The 17,270-nt window shown below is 36.7% G+C and overlaps 1 protein-coding gene across 17 annotated transcripts in view; it reads left to right on the top strand.

Annotated features, from left to right (window-relative positions):
* The window catches only part of LOC105479938 (zinc finger E-box binding homeobox 1), a 184,925-nt gene extending 167,906 nt beyond the window's left edge, over nt 1-17,019 (top strand). For all 17 annotated transcript variants that reach the window (XM_024792269.2, XM_011738285.3, XM_011738287.2 and 14 more), the window contains 4 exons: nt 2,444-2,549; nt 7,925-9,735; nt 11,706-11,886; nt 14,491-17,019. In XM_024792269.2, the coding sequence (XP_024648037.2) occupies nt 2,444-2,549; nt 7,925-9,735; nt 11,706-11,886; nt 14,491-15,083 (2,691 nt within the window). In that variant the 3' untranslated portion in view covers nt 15,084-17,019. The remainder of the gene's footprint in view (nt 1-2,443; nt 2,550-7,924; nt 9,736-11,705; nt 11,887-14,490) is intronic.
* The last annotated feature ends 251 nt before the right edge of the window (nt 17,020-17,270 follow it).

The raw sequence follows: 17,270 nt of genomic DNA, 5'->3' as shown, positions 1-17,270 counted from the left end.
AGACAAGGCTTGGGAAAGAGCCTACTCACGTGACATTCAGGAAGCAGACCCATCCTGAGCTGCTGCCACCGTATTCCCTCTACTCCAAGGGCCATCGTAAAAGGAGACGACAGATTGAACTGGTGGTGAAAGCAGAAGATGCCATTATAAAAACAAACTCCAAAATATTTAATGAGCATGAAAACCAATTCTATGATGATTTTTCCAGTGGGTGCAAACGTGGTAGGATTTACATATAAACTGTGGGTCAGACTAAGGTCAGGAAGGAGCTGTGATAAATATGGGGACCAGTAATGTGAGGAAATATAACAGGTGTTAGAAACAATTTAGTTTGCAAGGTAGCAAACTAAAAGGTAGAATGTGTATTTTGTTGGCCCTTGAGAATCATACTGTGACTAACAAGCATTTTCAAGCCTTACTAACTTATTTATTCAACAAACATTTGCATTTCTTTTATATGTGAGGCCCTCTTCTGGGTGTTAAAGGCACAGTAGTGAAAAAGAAAGTCCCTGATAGTAGGGACCATACATTAGTAGATTATATAAAACAGAAATAAAATAATATGTAATATGAAGAAAAATGCAGCAGGATAAGAGGATAGAAAATGATGAAAGCTGCTAGGTTTCACAGAGAAGGGAGACTTTTCTGAGAATGGGACATCTGAATACAGTTAAGAAGCCAGTCATGGAATATTGGAGAAGGGCATTCCAGTCAGAGGAAACAGTGAAACGTAAGAAAGCCTTGAGGCCAGAACCTGCCGGGCACACCCTGAGAACAGCAGAGGCCAGTGTGAAAGGGAGAAAGGTAAGGCCAGAGAGGCGCTGGGGGCTACATATTATAGGCCGATTTGTAGGCCGAGATAAAGACTTTGGATTGTATTCTCAAGTGCAGTGGGGAAGCCTGCCAAGGATCCTGGAATTTTTAATTTTTATTTTTAGGGGAACACTGACTGTTGGATGATAGATAAGAGAGACAAGAACGGAAGCAGGGAGAACATTTAGAGGCTTTTGCTGTAATCTAGGCCAGAGAGTTTGGTGGCAGACAGATAAATAAGATTGTTGGCTTCAGAATATGTTCATATGCTTGCTGATGGATTGGGTGAGGGTACATGAGTAAGAGGGTAATCAAGAATAACTCCAAAGTTTAAGGCCTAAGCTATAACCAAATAAATGAGAGTGCTATTCACAGAGATGGGAAATACTAGAGAAGGGGCTGGCTTGTAGGAGGGAAATTAAGAGTTTGGTGTTAATCATGTAAAGTTTCATATCTCTATCACCTTCCAACTGGCAATATCAAAGAAGCAGTAGGTTGTAAAAGTCTGGAGTTAAGGGGAGAGGTTTAGAGATAAAAATTTGGGAGTTGTCACCATATATTTGGTATTTTAAGTCATGGGTTTTAATGAAGTGGGACCTGATTCAAAGTAAGTACTAATTCTCTTTCCTTCCTGTATAAAAGGCAAAGGAAGGGAGATTCCAGTTGGGAGAGCATGAAGCAGTAGTTGAGTTAAGCCGTTAAAGGATGGGTAGAATCTTAGTAGTCAAAATTATGGGAAAACACAGTGAAGGAGTAAGGAATTACGTAAGCCAAAGCCAAAAGATAAAGAGGAGCAATATGTGTGCAGGAAACCATGGCTCGCAAATGACTGAGACATGGACTTGTCATAAAAAACTGGTGAAAAATCATCTTGGAAACTCAGGGACTAAAATCTTGGAATCTATAGACTCAGAATCTTTATTGAGGGGTTAGTGGGGATCCTTCAGCGGTTTATGAGCAGGAGTTGATAGAATTCAATTCAAGCAGTGCTTTTGTAAGATTAATCTAGGTGTGAAGAATACATTTGAAATATGTGAAAATGGGAATTTGATAAACCAGACAGAAAGCTATTATAATAATCCCCATTTGGCTGAAAAAAACTAGAAGTATCTTTTTAATCATCAAAGTACATTTTTGGAAATATCAAATGGAAAAGACAGGATAAAGTACAGGGAAAAGCCTGTCTTCTCTTCAGGACCTTGTTCTATTGAGTGAGTTTTAAACAGGTTATTCAGTATTTGTGGATGTGATTTCTATATCTATAAATTGGAATGCAAACAAATTAACCTCTAGTTCCTAGCAAAGTATATATTACTTTATTTTTGCTAATTTTGAATATTGCTTAATAAAGGATGAACTCTGATACTTTAGAAAGTTGATATTTTTCTGTATCAAATTCTGTCCCCACTGTCACTATCCTTTTTGGTAATAATTTCAAGAGTTACATTTTTGTGACTGCTACAACTGCTAGTAATTTCAAGAGGTAGATTTTTGTGACTGCTGCAATTTGAGGTCTTTAAGGAACAAAACAACCATCAGGCTCACAAAAATGTTACTCTTAGCAGATTGGATGTTCTTTAGTCTAAAAATCTTTTGCTTTACAAATAAAATACCAATTCTTTTCTTACAGAGACATGTGACGCAGTCTGGGTGTAATCGTAAATTCAAGTGCACTGAGTGTGGAAAAGCTTTCAAATACAAACACCACCTAAAAGAGCACTTAAGAATTCACAGTGGTAAATATTTTTTTTTCTTTCTACACCCTGAATATCAGCATATGTGGTAATAAATAAATATCGTAACATGTGATCTACGTACATGATCAGAAACTCCTTGCATTTCTTTTGGCATACACTAATAGGGAGAAATTGTATGTTTATTTTCTGTTTTATTAGAGTCTTAACCTTTGATTAAAGTATATCAAATTAATATAGTATGACATACTCCACATTTCCTAATGAGAAGATAATATAGCATGTTTTAGTAAGTACAACCTGAAAACACGTTAACTTTCTGATGAATGTAAATGTCATTGCCTCCTTTGCACAATTAACAGGGGAATGGAAAAGAGTATAGAGATACCATTTGCACAAGAAAATAGGGAAGTGAAGGATCTCCTTTATTTGAGAGAAGTAGAAATGGAACTCAAGATTAGAAAATATTGGAGAGATGATATGGAGGCAATGAGAGGGGGTGAAAGGATTACAGCATTAATGAGAATCTAAAAGAAAAATGTGCTCACCCACCATCTTCACCTGTCTATTCCATGTCATTCTCTATATTACTTACAAGGTTAATACTATTATGTGATGAAAGTGTTGTGTCTATTTTAGGAACTCAGAGTAAACAGAGAGCTATGTTTACATTTCTTTGGAGACTCTACTTGAACAAAAGCACAAAAGGAAAACTCTCTAGCATCCCATGATGCGCTGTGAAATCTGTTCATCTAATAAATTTTGATATGTTATTTTAGATTTAAATAATTTTAATGCAAAAATTATTAACCATGAATGGGAAATTATGGGTGCTCACACATTGCTTATTTTGTGAAAATTATGTATTGACATTTACATTTTACAAACATCTTACAAAAAAAGTATAGTTGGATAGCTTTGTGAAGCGTAGTTGGTGATATTTATGTTTTATTTTGGAACTGCATTTCTAAAAGTTTTACTGTATTGCTCATTAAAGCTAACCCTCAGTGTTAAATGTGCTGAAGTTACCACTTGAAAATGCTCAAACCAAGATCCTTACCAAAACATTTATTTTCACACATTGATTAATGTTTCTAAAAAGTAGAGGTTGTCTTTTGCAGCCTGCCACAATATCCTATTTCTTAGCTCCTATGCTATTGAACAGTTTTTATCAATAATAATATATTTTAACAACCTACCTTCTTACCAGAGATGATTTAAAGTTGTTAATAGAGATACAGCTAATTTCAAGAGGGATTTTTAAATGTTGAAATCAGGGCAGAGGAAGGAAGATAAAGCTAACAGTAAGATTCATGTATATAATGAGTCATATTCATTTTGTCATAGTGCAGTCGTAGAGGAAAATTTATCAGATCTATAAATAATACAAAGTTGGGAAGTATAAATCAGAACAAGGATTGAAATACTGGTCTAGAAGTAAGAAGTTGAAAGTTAAGCATTGGTATTTAAAAATCAGTCTCAATCAAGTAGTAAATTTGAATGGCCCAGAGCTTAATATGAGCTGAATGTATGCTGCTACTGCTCAAAAGCTAATGCAAATTTAGGCCAGATCATGGAACACAAAGCTCCCACTGTACTCTGCACTGTCCACTCATTATGTACTTATTTCTGTCTTGTTTTTGAAACATCGAATGTGAAGCTTGTATACCTTTACCATAGCAAGTAATTTTAATTTAAAAATATGTAAGAAAAGTTAAGAAAGACTAACATGAAGTAAATGGTGGGGGAAAAAATGAATGCTGAGAAATGCCATACGTATGCTGGAAGTAGACCACAAATTAAGCTCTAAGGTTTAGGAAGTAAGAAAACGACAATCAGTAACCAAGACCCAGGGTGTCTATAAGTAAAAAAAAAGATCAGTTGCTAGAAAAAGGACTACTCCTTCCTGATACCAAGTCCATAGAAAATGTTATTCCTTGGAACAACATAAAGAGAAAAGAACAAAACAGAAGTTATGTAATCCTCAGAAATATTCTTAAAATAACACAGCAGAGAATTTGATAGGGTTTCTTTTTTAAATCAGATTATTCAATAGAAGCCAGTCATAGATCACCAAAGTGCGATTTAGGAAAAGCATTGCTCCAGGGTGACCACGTAGATACAGTTCAAGTACACAGCTCTCTGATGGTCTGGTTTATTCCAAGAGAAGATTTTTGAGCAAAGGCTACCCAAAGTGTCAGCTCAGGATTGGTACCAGTCGCAAACCATGTGTTACTCATTCTTGAAGAGATAAGTACAGAAAATGAGAGTAAGCATTTAGCATTTATTATACCAAGACTTTGAGACATTTTACTATATTTTATAAAATATTGGTCCACAGTAGATTGGAAACTTAAAAAAGAACCAAACAAAACCAATCGGTCGTTCACCACAATTAGTTTGAAAAGTTCTGCTTGGAGTATCTAATAATGGATGAGCTGAATATCCTTTAGGAAACCTCCATAACTTTCTTTTCACATGACTTTTAAAAGATGTTAAGAATCAGGATCCAAAATTATACCCCCTAAAATTTCCTATATTGTTGCTAAATACTGGTACCCAAAAAATTTTGATCATGACCCTATGCCGAACCATGTGTGTTGATAATTAGTTGATTCTTCACATAGGAATTGAGCTCTCATGAGGAAAAGGCCACCAGACCTCCACTCAGATTAGAGACAAAAGAACACCTGCACATGGCTGTGATCCACCCCCAAAAATAATTTTCCGTGGTCTTAGTAATTTTTGCCTGGAAAATTTTTATATCAGATGCAGCCAAACACCCACCTCAGCCATTAAAAAAAAAAAAAAAAAATCATTATACATAGCATACCAAACGTTGAGTAGTAAAACTTCCTGATGTAACCTTCAGGCTAAACTATTTGTAAACCCTAACCTCGATAGATAAATTAGGTGATATGCCTAAGCTATAAACTATAAAGCTATGAAGCTAGAAACAAGGAGTTTTATAACAAATATAGTGACTTTGGCTTTAGAATAATTGTTGTGTAAACTTCTTTCTGGCAATGATAAAATATCAAGATAATTTTTAACAATAATAATGATAACTAGCACTTATTGGACCCTTAGCTATGTACAGCCACATGTTAGTTATTTGTATGCATTCATTCATATAGTCCACAGGATAAACCTATGCAGTAGATTTTATTATTTTCTTCTTTTTACTGATGAGAAAATTGAGGCTCAGAGGACTTAATTAACTTGTCCAGGGTCACTCAGGTAGTACATGGCAAAGCTAGGGCTGTGATGTAGTCATCCTGACCCATAGTCATTCCCTTACTTACCATTCTTCTCTGTCTCCCTGTTTTAAAAAATGAAATAGTCTGTATTATCTAGAAGTCTGTGTCTCTAGAAGGAAAATAAGCATGTATTTCATGTAAAAATGTTATCAAGTAATTAAAAGTGTTAAAATAGAGATATACTAGAGTATATTCCTTGTTTTACCCCCACTGGAAACTTTTGTCTGATGTATTTTGAGAATTGAATCCTATTCCAGGCATCGCATTGGAAAAATATTGATAAATTGGAGAATCTCCAGAGGTGGGTTAACAAGCAGGTAAGGGTTCTAAAAACCACATCCTGTGCAGAATGTTTGAAGGACCTAGCTATATTTAACCTACATAAGAGAAGTTTAAGAATACATAAAGCAGCTCTTGATCCATTTGAAGGTTTGACTTGAGAAGAAAAGTTACACTTGTTCTGTGTGGCATCAGAAGGACAAACTAGGATAGGGAACTAGGCATCATAGCAAGCCGACTTTGGCTGAAACTCAGCCTGTCTCTTAGTAGAATTGCCTTTTTAAAAAGTGACTAGCATTTGTTGAGAGCATACTAAGAGTTTTGCTATATAATCTCATATGACCCCTATGACAGTCCAATGAGAATGTATCTGCATTTGCACATTGAAAAACTAAGGCTTGGAAAGCTTAAGAAAATAGTATGTGATAGAGCCAGGATTGGAACCCAAATCCATGGACCTCAGCAGAACCAGACAGGACCCTCTTGTGCAGGGCTGTCCAGCAGGACCTAACTCCCCTTTTATTAAAGAAGCTCAAGCAGAGATGAGCTAGTGTCAAGAATGATATGAAATGAACTCTTCATTGAAAAGGAGGCTGTACTACAGGGCTTCTTAAATCTCTTCCAATTCTTATTTTTGATTCTTCAAATAATCATATTTATTAGAAAATATAACTCACATTTTAAACACATTTTAGCATTGAAGGTTACTATTGAAGCTATTGTTAGTAGGGCTTAAGTTGACTTCCTCACTGCTTTCATTTTAATTCTTAAAAAGAACAGGAGGTGGAGAGTTTTATTTTCATACTTAGTAGACATCACATCTCATCATTCAACAATTAGGCATTCATTCATCCAAAAAAGGTTTAATGAGCATCTTTGCAACCTGTGCTTTGATGGGTGCAAGGGATAAATGGCAAACAAGCCTCAGAGGCTTCTGCCTTACTGGAGAAGTCTGTAACCTTTAAATTATAAATTAGCGAACTATAACTATAACTTAAAACTCAAAGGAAACATTAGGTTTGTAGGAAAATATTCCATTTAGCTCAGTGCTTTCAAAATTTTCTACCAAAGTGTCCCTAACAGCCAAGGAGAATAAATGCCTTGTACCCCACAGAGTCTAGCGAAGCAGCTTGAGGGAAGCCTCTGCAAGCCAAGGCTACTTTGACAGTGCATGGCTTTTCCTAGCAAGTCACACAAATGTGTTTTTCTCTGTTTTAGTATAAAAATAATGTTTTATCATACCCACTGTCACTAAAATTGAAACTCCAAGATGCTTTGATACCCACTACAGTGTTTATCCTGGGGGTATATACATTCCAGTTTAATAAGCCAATGCTTATAGAATATCTTATATTTAAAGTTTTCCTCCCATTAGGGAAAAACTATTTTCAAGAAAGCCCTATGGGTACAGGAATTTTTATTAATCAAAGATAGATATTCATACTTGTTAAGTCATAAGGAACATTTTACTTATTTTTCTTTAATGTTTCTCCTACAGATTGTTGAATAAAGTAAAATATAGAAAATGATATAGGTTGGTGAAACGGAATAAGAAAAAACATACTTGAAAGAGTAGAATGTAATTACCTTTGGTACTTGAGAATTATTTGAAGTTACAAAGGTTGGCAGAAATATTATACACATATGCTGCGAAGATTCCATGATTGGTTAGCAGGACATGTACCTGAGACTAAGTTACTAACGTTCATCACATTTATATAGGTTTTGAAGCTAAAAGGATGATTCTAAATAAAATTCTCTCACAAGCATGCATGGCAGTCTTCTTTTTAAAATCGATATCGCTTGTTTTAGGGAAATGAGGATACATAAAAATTTATATGTAATAATTCAGTGAATATAATTTTTTTGTTTGTTTAGGAGAGAAGCCATATGAATGCCCAAACTGCAAGAAACGCTTTTCCCATTCTGGCTCCTATAGCTCACACATAAGCAGTAAGAAATGTATCAGCTTGATACCTGTGAATGGGCGACCAAGAACAGGACTCAAGACATCTCAGTGTTCTTCACCGTCTCTTTCAGCATCACCAGGCAGTCCCACACGACCACAGATACGGCAAAAGATAGAGAATAAACCCCTTCAGGAACAGCTTTCTGTTAACCAAATTAAAACTGAACCTGTGGATTATGAATTCAAACCCATAGTGGTTGCTTCAGGAATCAACTGTTCAACCCCTTTACAAAATGGGGTTTTCACTGGTGGTGGCCCATTACAGGCAACCAGTTCTCCTCAGGGCGTGGTGCAAGCTGTTGTTCTGCCAACAGTTGGTTTGGTGTCTCCCATAAGTATCAATTTAAGTGATATTCAGAATGTACTTAAAGTGGCAGTAGATGGTAATGTAATACGACAAGTGTTGGAGAATAATCAAGCCAGTCTTGCATCCAAAGAACAAGAAACAATCAATGCTTCACCCATACAACAAGGTGGCCATTCTGTTATTTCAGCCATCAGTCTTCCTTTGGTTGATCAAGATGGAACAACCAAAATTATCATCAACTATAGTCTTGAGCAGCCTAGCCAACTTCAAGTTGTTCCTCAAAATTTAAAAAAAGAAAATCCAGTTGCTACAAACAGTTGTAAAAGTGAAAAGTTACCAGAAGATCTTACTGTTAAGTCTGAGAAGGACAAAAGCTTTGAAGGGGGGGTGAATGATAGCACTTGTCTTCTGTGTGATGATTGTCCAGGAGATATTAATGCACTTCCAGAATTAAAGCACTATGACCTAAAGCAGCCTACTCAGCCTCCTCCACTCCCTGCAGCAGAAGCTGAGAAACCTGAGTCCTCTGTTTCATCAGCTACTGGAGATGGCAATTTATCTCCCAGTCAGCCACCTTTAAAGAACCTCTTGTCTCTCCTAAAAGCATATTATGCTTTGAATGCACAACCAAGTGCAGAAGAGCTCTCAAAAATTGCTGATTCAGTAAACCTACCACTGGATGTAGTAAAAAAGTGGTTTGAAAAGATGCAAGCTGGACAGATTTCAGTGCAGTCTTCTGAACCATCTTCTCCTGAACCAGGCAAAGTAAATATCCCTTCCAAGAACAATGATCAGCCTCAATCTGCAAATGCAAATGAACCCCAGGACAGCACAGTAAACCTACAAAGTCCTTTGAAGATGACTAACTCCCCAGTTTTACCAGTGGGATCAACCACCAATGGTTCCAGAAGTAGTACACCATCCCCATCACCTCTAAACCTTTCCTCATCCAGAAATACACAGGGTTACTTGTACACAGCTGAGGGTGCACAAGAAGAGCCACAAGTAGAACCTCTTGATCTTTCACTACCAAAGCAACAGGGAGAATTATTAGAAAGGTCAACTATCACTAGTGTTTACCAGAACAGTGTTTATTCTGTCCAGGAAGAACCCTTGAACTTGTCTTGCGCAAAAAAGGAGCCACAAAAGGACAGTTGTGTTACAGACTCAGAACCAGTTGTAAATGTAATCCCACCAAGTGCCAACCCCATAAATATCGCTATACCTACAGTCACTGCCCAGTTACCCACAATCGTGGCCATTGCTGACCAGAACAGTGTTCCATGCTTACGAGCACTAGCTGCCAATAAGCAAACGATTCTGATTCCCCAGGTGGCATACACATACTCAACTACAGTCAGCCCTGCAGTCCAAGAACCACCCTTGAAAGTGATCCAGCCAAATGGAAATCAGGTAAAAACCCCCAATCCTGAACCTGGCTAGTAAAATGCTATTTGATTAATTTCAATTAAGTTTGTCTAATAAATATCAGTCCTGTAGAGCCAACTAGGTCATTTTTAAAAGGATCAATGTCTGCTTTAACTTTTCTGGTGTGATGTCTTCAGTTGGTTGTTTGCTAATCCAGGGTATTGTTACCAGCTTGAAGTTTGGAATGCTATGCTATTGTGAAAGATGATTTATAAGTCTCAGCTAAAAACCTGTTTGAAGTTAGAAATAAAAAAACAAAATTGAAATACTCACTAATTGGGTTTCTGTTTGTATAGCTAAATTCCTGAATTAGTAATAGTTTCTGCCTTGATTATGGTCATTAATAAATGAAAATATGTTCCCATTCACAGGTTCATACCAGGCAAACTTATCTATCACTTTTATATACTAATACATCTGTTTATAAAAGGTTTTAATTAAACAGCAATGAAGTATACAAAGAACGCATCTTGTGAATTTACTGATCATTTTATGAACTGTGCATAAACAGTGTTCAGTCATAATGTATATGAGGAAGTGTGGCTGTGAACCTAAAAATATGTATGCATTTTCCTCCTTAACTATCACTAGTGTTTACGAGAACAGTGTGTATTCTGTCCAGGAAGAACCCTTGAACTGGTCTTACCCCAAAACCCACAATAGTTTTGGATAGAGCTATTGTATGCCTCATTGTCCAGACTTTTTCCATGTCACTGATGTTGATGTTTTCCCATTTTTTCCATCAATTTCTGATGGAATCAAATGAATACTAGAGACAAATTTGATATTTTATGCAAATATTTTCTGTAAGTATAATAGTTTCAATATCCTGCTCAAACGTGTATTTGCTGCTTTTCCCTTAAATATTGCTACTGATTGGGTTTCCTGTATTTGTGATAACTCTTGAAAAAAATTTCTTACATGATCATTGAATTCCTCTAAATTTTTAGTGTACAGAACACTTTGAATGCCTTTGAATAGAAAAAGAGCCATCCTTAGCATTTCACATGTCACGTGACTAGATCAAATAGCAGTGATAGTCAAGTTACTTCAGCACCGGGGCCACTCACAAGTGACAGGAACAAATGGCTGCACTTCTCTTGCCTCATAAAGCCATAGGAAATATTGTGAAAAACCTTCAACTTTTAGAAAATTTGTGGGTTTGAGGCAATGGCATGGAACACTCTAGATAAGGTAGAAAGATCTTAGGGGACCCAGTTCCACAACAGGCTCCCTGCAGGGTTATTCGGCTTACATAAGAACGTGCTGCCCAAAATTATCTCCATGAGACTGCCTGGAGTTTCTTTTTATCGCCCTGGAATTCTAAAGGTTCATTTTGACTAGCAATTATTTCTGTTAAAAAGACCCTCCTGCATTGTTTTTCCATCTTGCTCCTTAGACAAGTGGTAGAGCACACCTCTCTTTTCAAAGAGACCGTGGAGGTTAAAGAACCCTGAAGTTCTGGAGGATACAATTGAAAGACCAGGTTTTAAAAATAGAATGTTAACTTTTGCTTAGTGAAACCCAGAATGAAAAAATGAAGGCAACTGATGCGGTTAGTAATGAGTGATTAATTAGCAAACTAATAAGTTAAAACCTGCAAATTTCTCGTAAAGTAATGATTTACATGAAACCAGATAAACTCTGTTACTATATATTTTACATGTTTTCTTTTGGGTGTCCTTGCTTTCTTTCCAGTACCAGTTGAGTATATGTCTTTGCTATAGTTTTGACCGTGTTATCCCCAACCTCACTCTTGTCCTTGTCACCTCCACCTGTGATCTGGTCCCACCCTTGGGGCGCATGTGCAGTGAGGATCAGGGTACTTGCTTTGGTCAAGTCCTTGAAAGTATAAAAGTATAAGTTAAAGTAATTCTTTATCTCATACTTTTATGTATATCTCTTGTTTATCTTTTAATGTTAAATTAAATTTTCTCACACCTTTCTTCCTCTAGGATGAAAGACAAGATACTAGCTCAGAAGGAGTATCAAATGTAGAGGATCAGAATGACTCTGATTCTACACCACCCAAAAAGAAAATGCGGAAGACAGAAAATGGAATGTATGCTTGTGACTTGTGTGATAAGATATTCCAAAAGAGTAGTTCATTATTGAGACATAAATATGAACACACAGGTATGTCAGTGAACACAAACATATTCAAAAGTGTCCATGATATGATATACTGGAAGATGCAAAATTAAAAACTAAAGTTTTAGAATTTTCTTTCTTCTTCTTTTTTTTTTTTTATTTTTATTTTTTTATTTTATTTTGAGACAAGGTCTGGCTCTAGTCACCCAGGCTGGAGTGCAGTGGCATGCAGTCTTCATCTCGGCTCACTGCAACCTCCGTCTCCTGGGCTCAAGCCATCCTTTCATCTCAGCCTCCTCAGTAGCTGGGACTATAGGCACATACGACTGCACCCGGCCAATTTTTATATAGACAGGTTTTGCCATGTTGCCCAGGCTAGTCTTGAACTAATGAGCTCAAGCCATCTACCCACCTCGGCCTCCCAAAGTGCTGGGATTACAGGCATGAGCCACCACGCTCAACCCAGAGTTAATTTTCTTATTTTTTACTTCTCTGATCTGGCCATTTTCACCTGTTTGCCCACTTCTACCTAGTACTTAAGGTCTGGGCCTTTTGGTTTTTTGCTTCATCTGTTTTTTGTTGTTGTTGTTTTTTTTTCCATGACTTAATTCCTTTAAGCTGACACAGCATTTATTACGTCCACATTCATTTAATGCAAACTTATGCTATATTAATAAAAACAGTACATAGTATCCATTAATAAAAAATATGAGACCAGTGGACTAAAGTCATAGGAAGACAGGATCTGGCTTCATAAAAGAAAAAGCTGCTTCTTCATAAGTGTGCAGCAGGCTGTCCTGGCAAGTCAAGATCTTTTGTTTTAAGTAAGAAGTTCTGCCTAAGAGGTTGGACTAGAAGATTCTAAGATCCTGTAATTCTGAGATCCTGTAATTCTGCCACAAAATATGCCTCCTTAGATTGACTCAGGGATGGCAACTATAGCACACAGGCCAAAGGCGAGCATACCCATGTTTTTCTAAGGCCTGTGAGGTAAGAATGGTCGTTTTTGTTTTTGTTTTTACATTTTTAAATGATTGAAAAAGATGAAAAGAGTATTTATGACTGACGAAAATTATGTGAAAGTCAAATATCAGCGTCCCTAAATAAAATGAGTTGGAAGACAGCATCGCCCATTCATTTACATTTTGTCTATGTCACCTTTCATGCTGTTCTACAATGGCAGGATTGAGAAGCTGCTACACAGACCATTTGGCCTGCAAAGCCTTTTAATACTCACTACCCTTTACGGAAAATAGTTGCCAACTCCCGGCCTATTTCATTCCTTCCATCAGTGAAGTACTGATAAATTTTAACACCTGGTTCTCTGAAGGGTGAGGAAGCCCTGATTTGTGGTGTTTGCAGCTTTTTGCGGCATAAATACTCCGATCATGGTGGATTTCAAACTTGAATGTGATATCAATCAGCTTGCAGAATTCCTGAAAATTTAGCAGTAGACTCTTCAGCCAGTACAAACTGGCTCCAGCACAGTCCTGTGTCTGTCTAACATGGGTTGCTGTAGAAGGGGCTGGATTCATCCTGAGCTCTTTAATCCCCTACCCGCTCTTCCCTGCCCCCACTACCAGCCATTATGACTACAGTATCCATATTTATCTTTCATATTCTTAAACTGTTTCAGTGTATTTTTTACTCTTGTGAGAAAAGATAAAATTGTTTTTTCCTTCTTCAATCTGTGGATTCATACAGTGACACTTGGGAGGTTCTTGGAGCTAAAAACTAGTGTTACATAACAGAAAGTCACACCTCTCAAAACCAGCCCCTTGTAACTCAATCCTCTGGTTCTCAGAGATCTAAGAAAAGTTAGAAAATCCCCTTCCTCTTCAGGCAAAGTTAAATATTAGCAATTATCAAAGTGAAAAATATATATGAAAAACTACACTGTTTCTAAAATTAAAAATCATTTCTGCATTTGTTAGTGTTACCTGCTTGATAGCTCTGACATTGGACATTCTCGATCCTGACTGTGATCTGTTGTTGCCAGTCCTTTTCGTGTCTGCGCAGCAATACTCCTCTAGCCCATGCGTTCTCAGGAGGGGCAGTATTGCCCTCACGGGCCAAAACTTGTTTCTTAGGGGGCAAAAAAATCTGAGATACTACAATGGCTGTGGTTTTCTAAAGAAGCTCGGCATATACAATGTATATTTATGAGTTTTATCATATATAAAAAGTATATCGTAAACATTAAAATTTCATTGGGGGCAGAGCTTGTGACTAGGAAAAAAAAAAAATGACTTTTTAGGGACCTTACTGGTAGTGATAATGAAGAACACAAGGTGAGCAGCACGTCTGTCCCTGCCTGCCCTCACCGTGCTCACTCACTACCAGACATCTACTCCCAGCTGCACTTGGCCCATTTTCCACCTCGCCGTCATGATGCTTGTATTTTTGGCATTTCAATCTCATGTAGCTCCCATTGACCTAATCAACTGCACAGCAGAGTGTAGAGCACTACTTTTTTAATGCAAAGAACAAATTGCAGTATTATATTGCAAAGAGTTTGGGACCTGGAAATATTTTAAAAATGAAACTAACAACCCTCCCCTTTCTACAACCTGAAGTACCCCAAAAACCATGTAAGGATTTTATTTGCTGAATACCACCATTTTATTTAACAGAATTCTTATTTTGCAGGTAAAAGACCTCATGAGTGTGGAATCTGTAAAAAGGCATTTAAACACAAACATCATTTGATTGAACACATGCGATTACATTCTGGAGAAAAGCCCTATCAATGTGACAAATGTGGAAAGCGCTTCTCACACTCTGGGTCTTATTCTCAACACATGAATCATCGCTACTCCTACTGTAAGAGAGAAGCGGAAGAACGTGACAGCACAGAGCAGGAAGAGGCAGGGCCTGAAATCCTCTCGAATGAGCATGTGGGTGCCAGGGCATCTCCCTCACAGGGCGACTCGGACGAGAGAGAGAGTTTGACAAGGGAAGACGATGAAGACAGTGAAAAAGAGGAAGAGGAGGAGGATAAAGAGATGGAAGAATTGCAGGAAGAAAAAGAATGTGAAAAACCACAAGGGGATGAGGAAGAGGAGGAGGAGGAGGAAGAAGCGGAAGAAGAAGAGGTAGAAGATGCAGAGAATGAGGGAGAAGCAGCAAAACCTGAAGGTCTGATGAAGGATGACAGGGCTGAAAGTCAAGCAAGCAGCTTAGGACAAAAAGTAAGCGAGAGTAGTGAGCAAGTGTCTGAAGAAAAGACAAATGAAGCCTGATCGTTTTTCTAGAAGGAAAATAAATTCTAATTGATAATGAATTTTGTTCAATATTATCCTTGCTTTTCATGGAAACACAGTAACCTGTATGCTGTGATTCCTGTTCACTACTGTGTAAAGTAAAAACTAAAAAAATACAAAATACAAAAAACACACACACACACACACACACACACACAAAATAAATCCGGGTGTGCCTGAACCTCAGACCTAGTAATTTTTCATGCAGTTTTCAAAGTTAGGAACAAGTTTGTAACATGCAGCAGATGAGAAAACCTTAATGACTCAGAGAGCAACGATATAAGAGGTTAAAGGAAGCTGATTAATTAGATATGCATCTGGCATTGTTTTATCTTATCAGTATTAATTATCACTCTTATGTTGGTTTATTCTTAAGCTGTACAATTGGGAGAAATTTTATAATTTTTTATTGGTAAACATATGCTAAATCCGCTTCAGTATTTTATTATGTTTTTTAAAATGTGAGAACTTCTGCACTACAAAATTCCCTTCACAGAGAAGTATAATGTAGTTCCAACCCGTGCTAACTACCTTTTATAAATTCAATCTAGAAGGTAGTAATTTCTAATATTTAGATGTCTTAGTAGAGCGTATTATCATTTAAAGTGTATTGTTAGCCTTAAGAAAGCAGCTGATAGAAGAACTGAATTTTCTTACTCATGTGGTTTAAAATGGAGTTCAAAAGATTGCCATTGAGTTCTGATTGCAGGGACTAACAGTGTTAATCTGGTAAGGACAGCAAAATCGTCAGAATCAGTGTTTGTGATTGTGTTTGAATATGTGGTAACATATGAAGGATATGACATGAAGCTTTGTATCTCCTTTGGCCTTAAGCAAGACCTGTGTGCTGTAAGTGCCATTTCTCAGTATTTTCAAGGCTCTAACCCGCCTTCATCCAATGTGTGGCCTACAATAACTAGCATTTGTTGATTTGTTTGTTGTATCAAAATTCCCAAATAAAACTTAAAACCACTGACTCTGTCAGAGAAACTGAAACACTGGGATATTTCATCCCTTCAGTTCCTCAGTATTGATTTTATGTTAATTGACTTTCAGAATTTCTCTACAGAAACGAAAGGGAAATTTTCTAATCTGCTTTATCCATGTACTTGCATTTCAGACATGGACATGCCATTGTTATTTGACTCATAACTGTTTCCAAATGTTAGTTATTATGGACCCAATTTATTAACAACATTAGCTGATTTTTACCTATCAGTATTATTTTATTTCTTTTAGTTTATAGATCTGTGCAACATTTTTGTACTGTATGTCTTCAAACCTGGCAGTATTAATACCCTTCTTACTGACATATGTACTTTTAGTTTTAGAAAACTTTTATATTTATGTGTCTTATTTTTATATTTCTTTATTTATTACACAGTGTAGTGTATAATACTGTAGTTTGTATTAATACAATAATATATTTTAGTATGAAAATTTGGAAAGTTGATAAGATTTAAAGTAGAGATGCAATTGGTTCTCCTGCATTGAGATTTGATTTAACAGTGTTATGTTAACATTTATACTTGCCTTGGACTGTAGAACAGAACTTAAATGGGAATGTATTAGTTTTACAACTACAATCAAGTCATTTTACCTTTACCCAGTTTTTAATATAAAACTTAAATTTTGAAATTCACTGTGTGACTAATAGCATGATGCTCTGCAGTTTTATTAAGAAATTAGCCTAACCATAAAACTCTCATTTCCTTAGTAAGCCAAATTAGGATTACCTTCTATAAACAGTGTTGGGAACAATGTTTAACATTTTGTGCCAATTTGTTCCTGTATTCATGTATGTAAGTTACAGATCTGACTCTTCATTTTTAAGTTCCTTGTTACATCATGGTCATTTTCTAGTTTTTTACCAGACTCCCCCCATCTCACAATAAAATGCATCAACAAGCCTGAACTGCTGTCATTCTTTTCATCATTATCAGTATTTTCTTTGGAAAATTGTGAAATGGGGTACGTTGTCATCCTGCATTTGATTCATCTTGAGCTGAATTTGGGTAACACTAAATGTTTTAGACAGTCTCCACTAAATTATGGATTTTTCTTGTGGCTAAATGTTTCTGGAGAGGTCAGAGTTGACAAAACCTCTTCACAGGTTGCTCCTTCTTCCTGAAATCCTTAATTCTCCACATCTCATGCTTCAGGTCA

The sequence above is a fragment of the Macaca nemestrina genome, chromosome 9, assembly GCF_043159975.1.
Source record: "Macaca nemestrina isolate mMacNem1 chromosome 9, mMacNem.hap1, whole genome shotgun sequence".
In the NCBI taxonomy this organism is placed as follows: Eukaryota; Metazoa; Chordata; class Mammalia; order Primates; family Cercopithecidae; genus Macaca; species Macaca nemestrina.
This window is presented reverse-complemented; position numbering and strand designations above follow the sequence as displayed.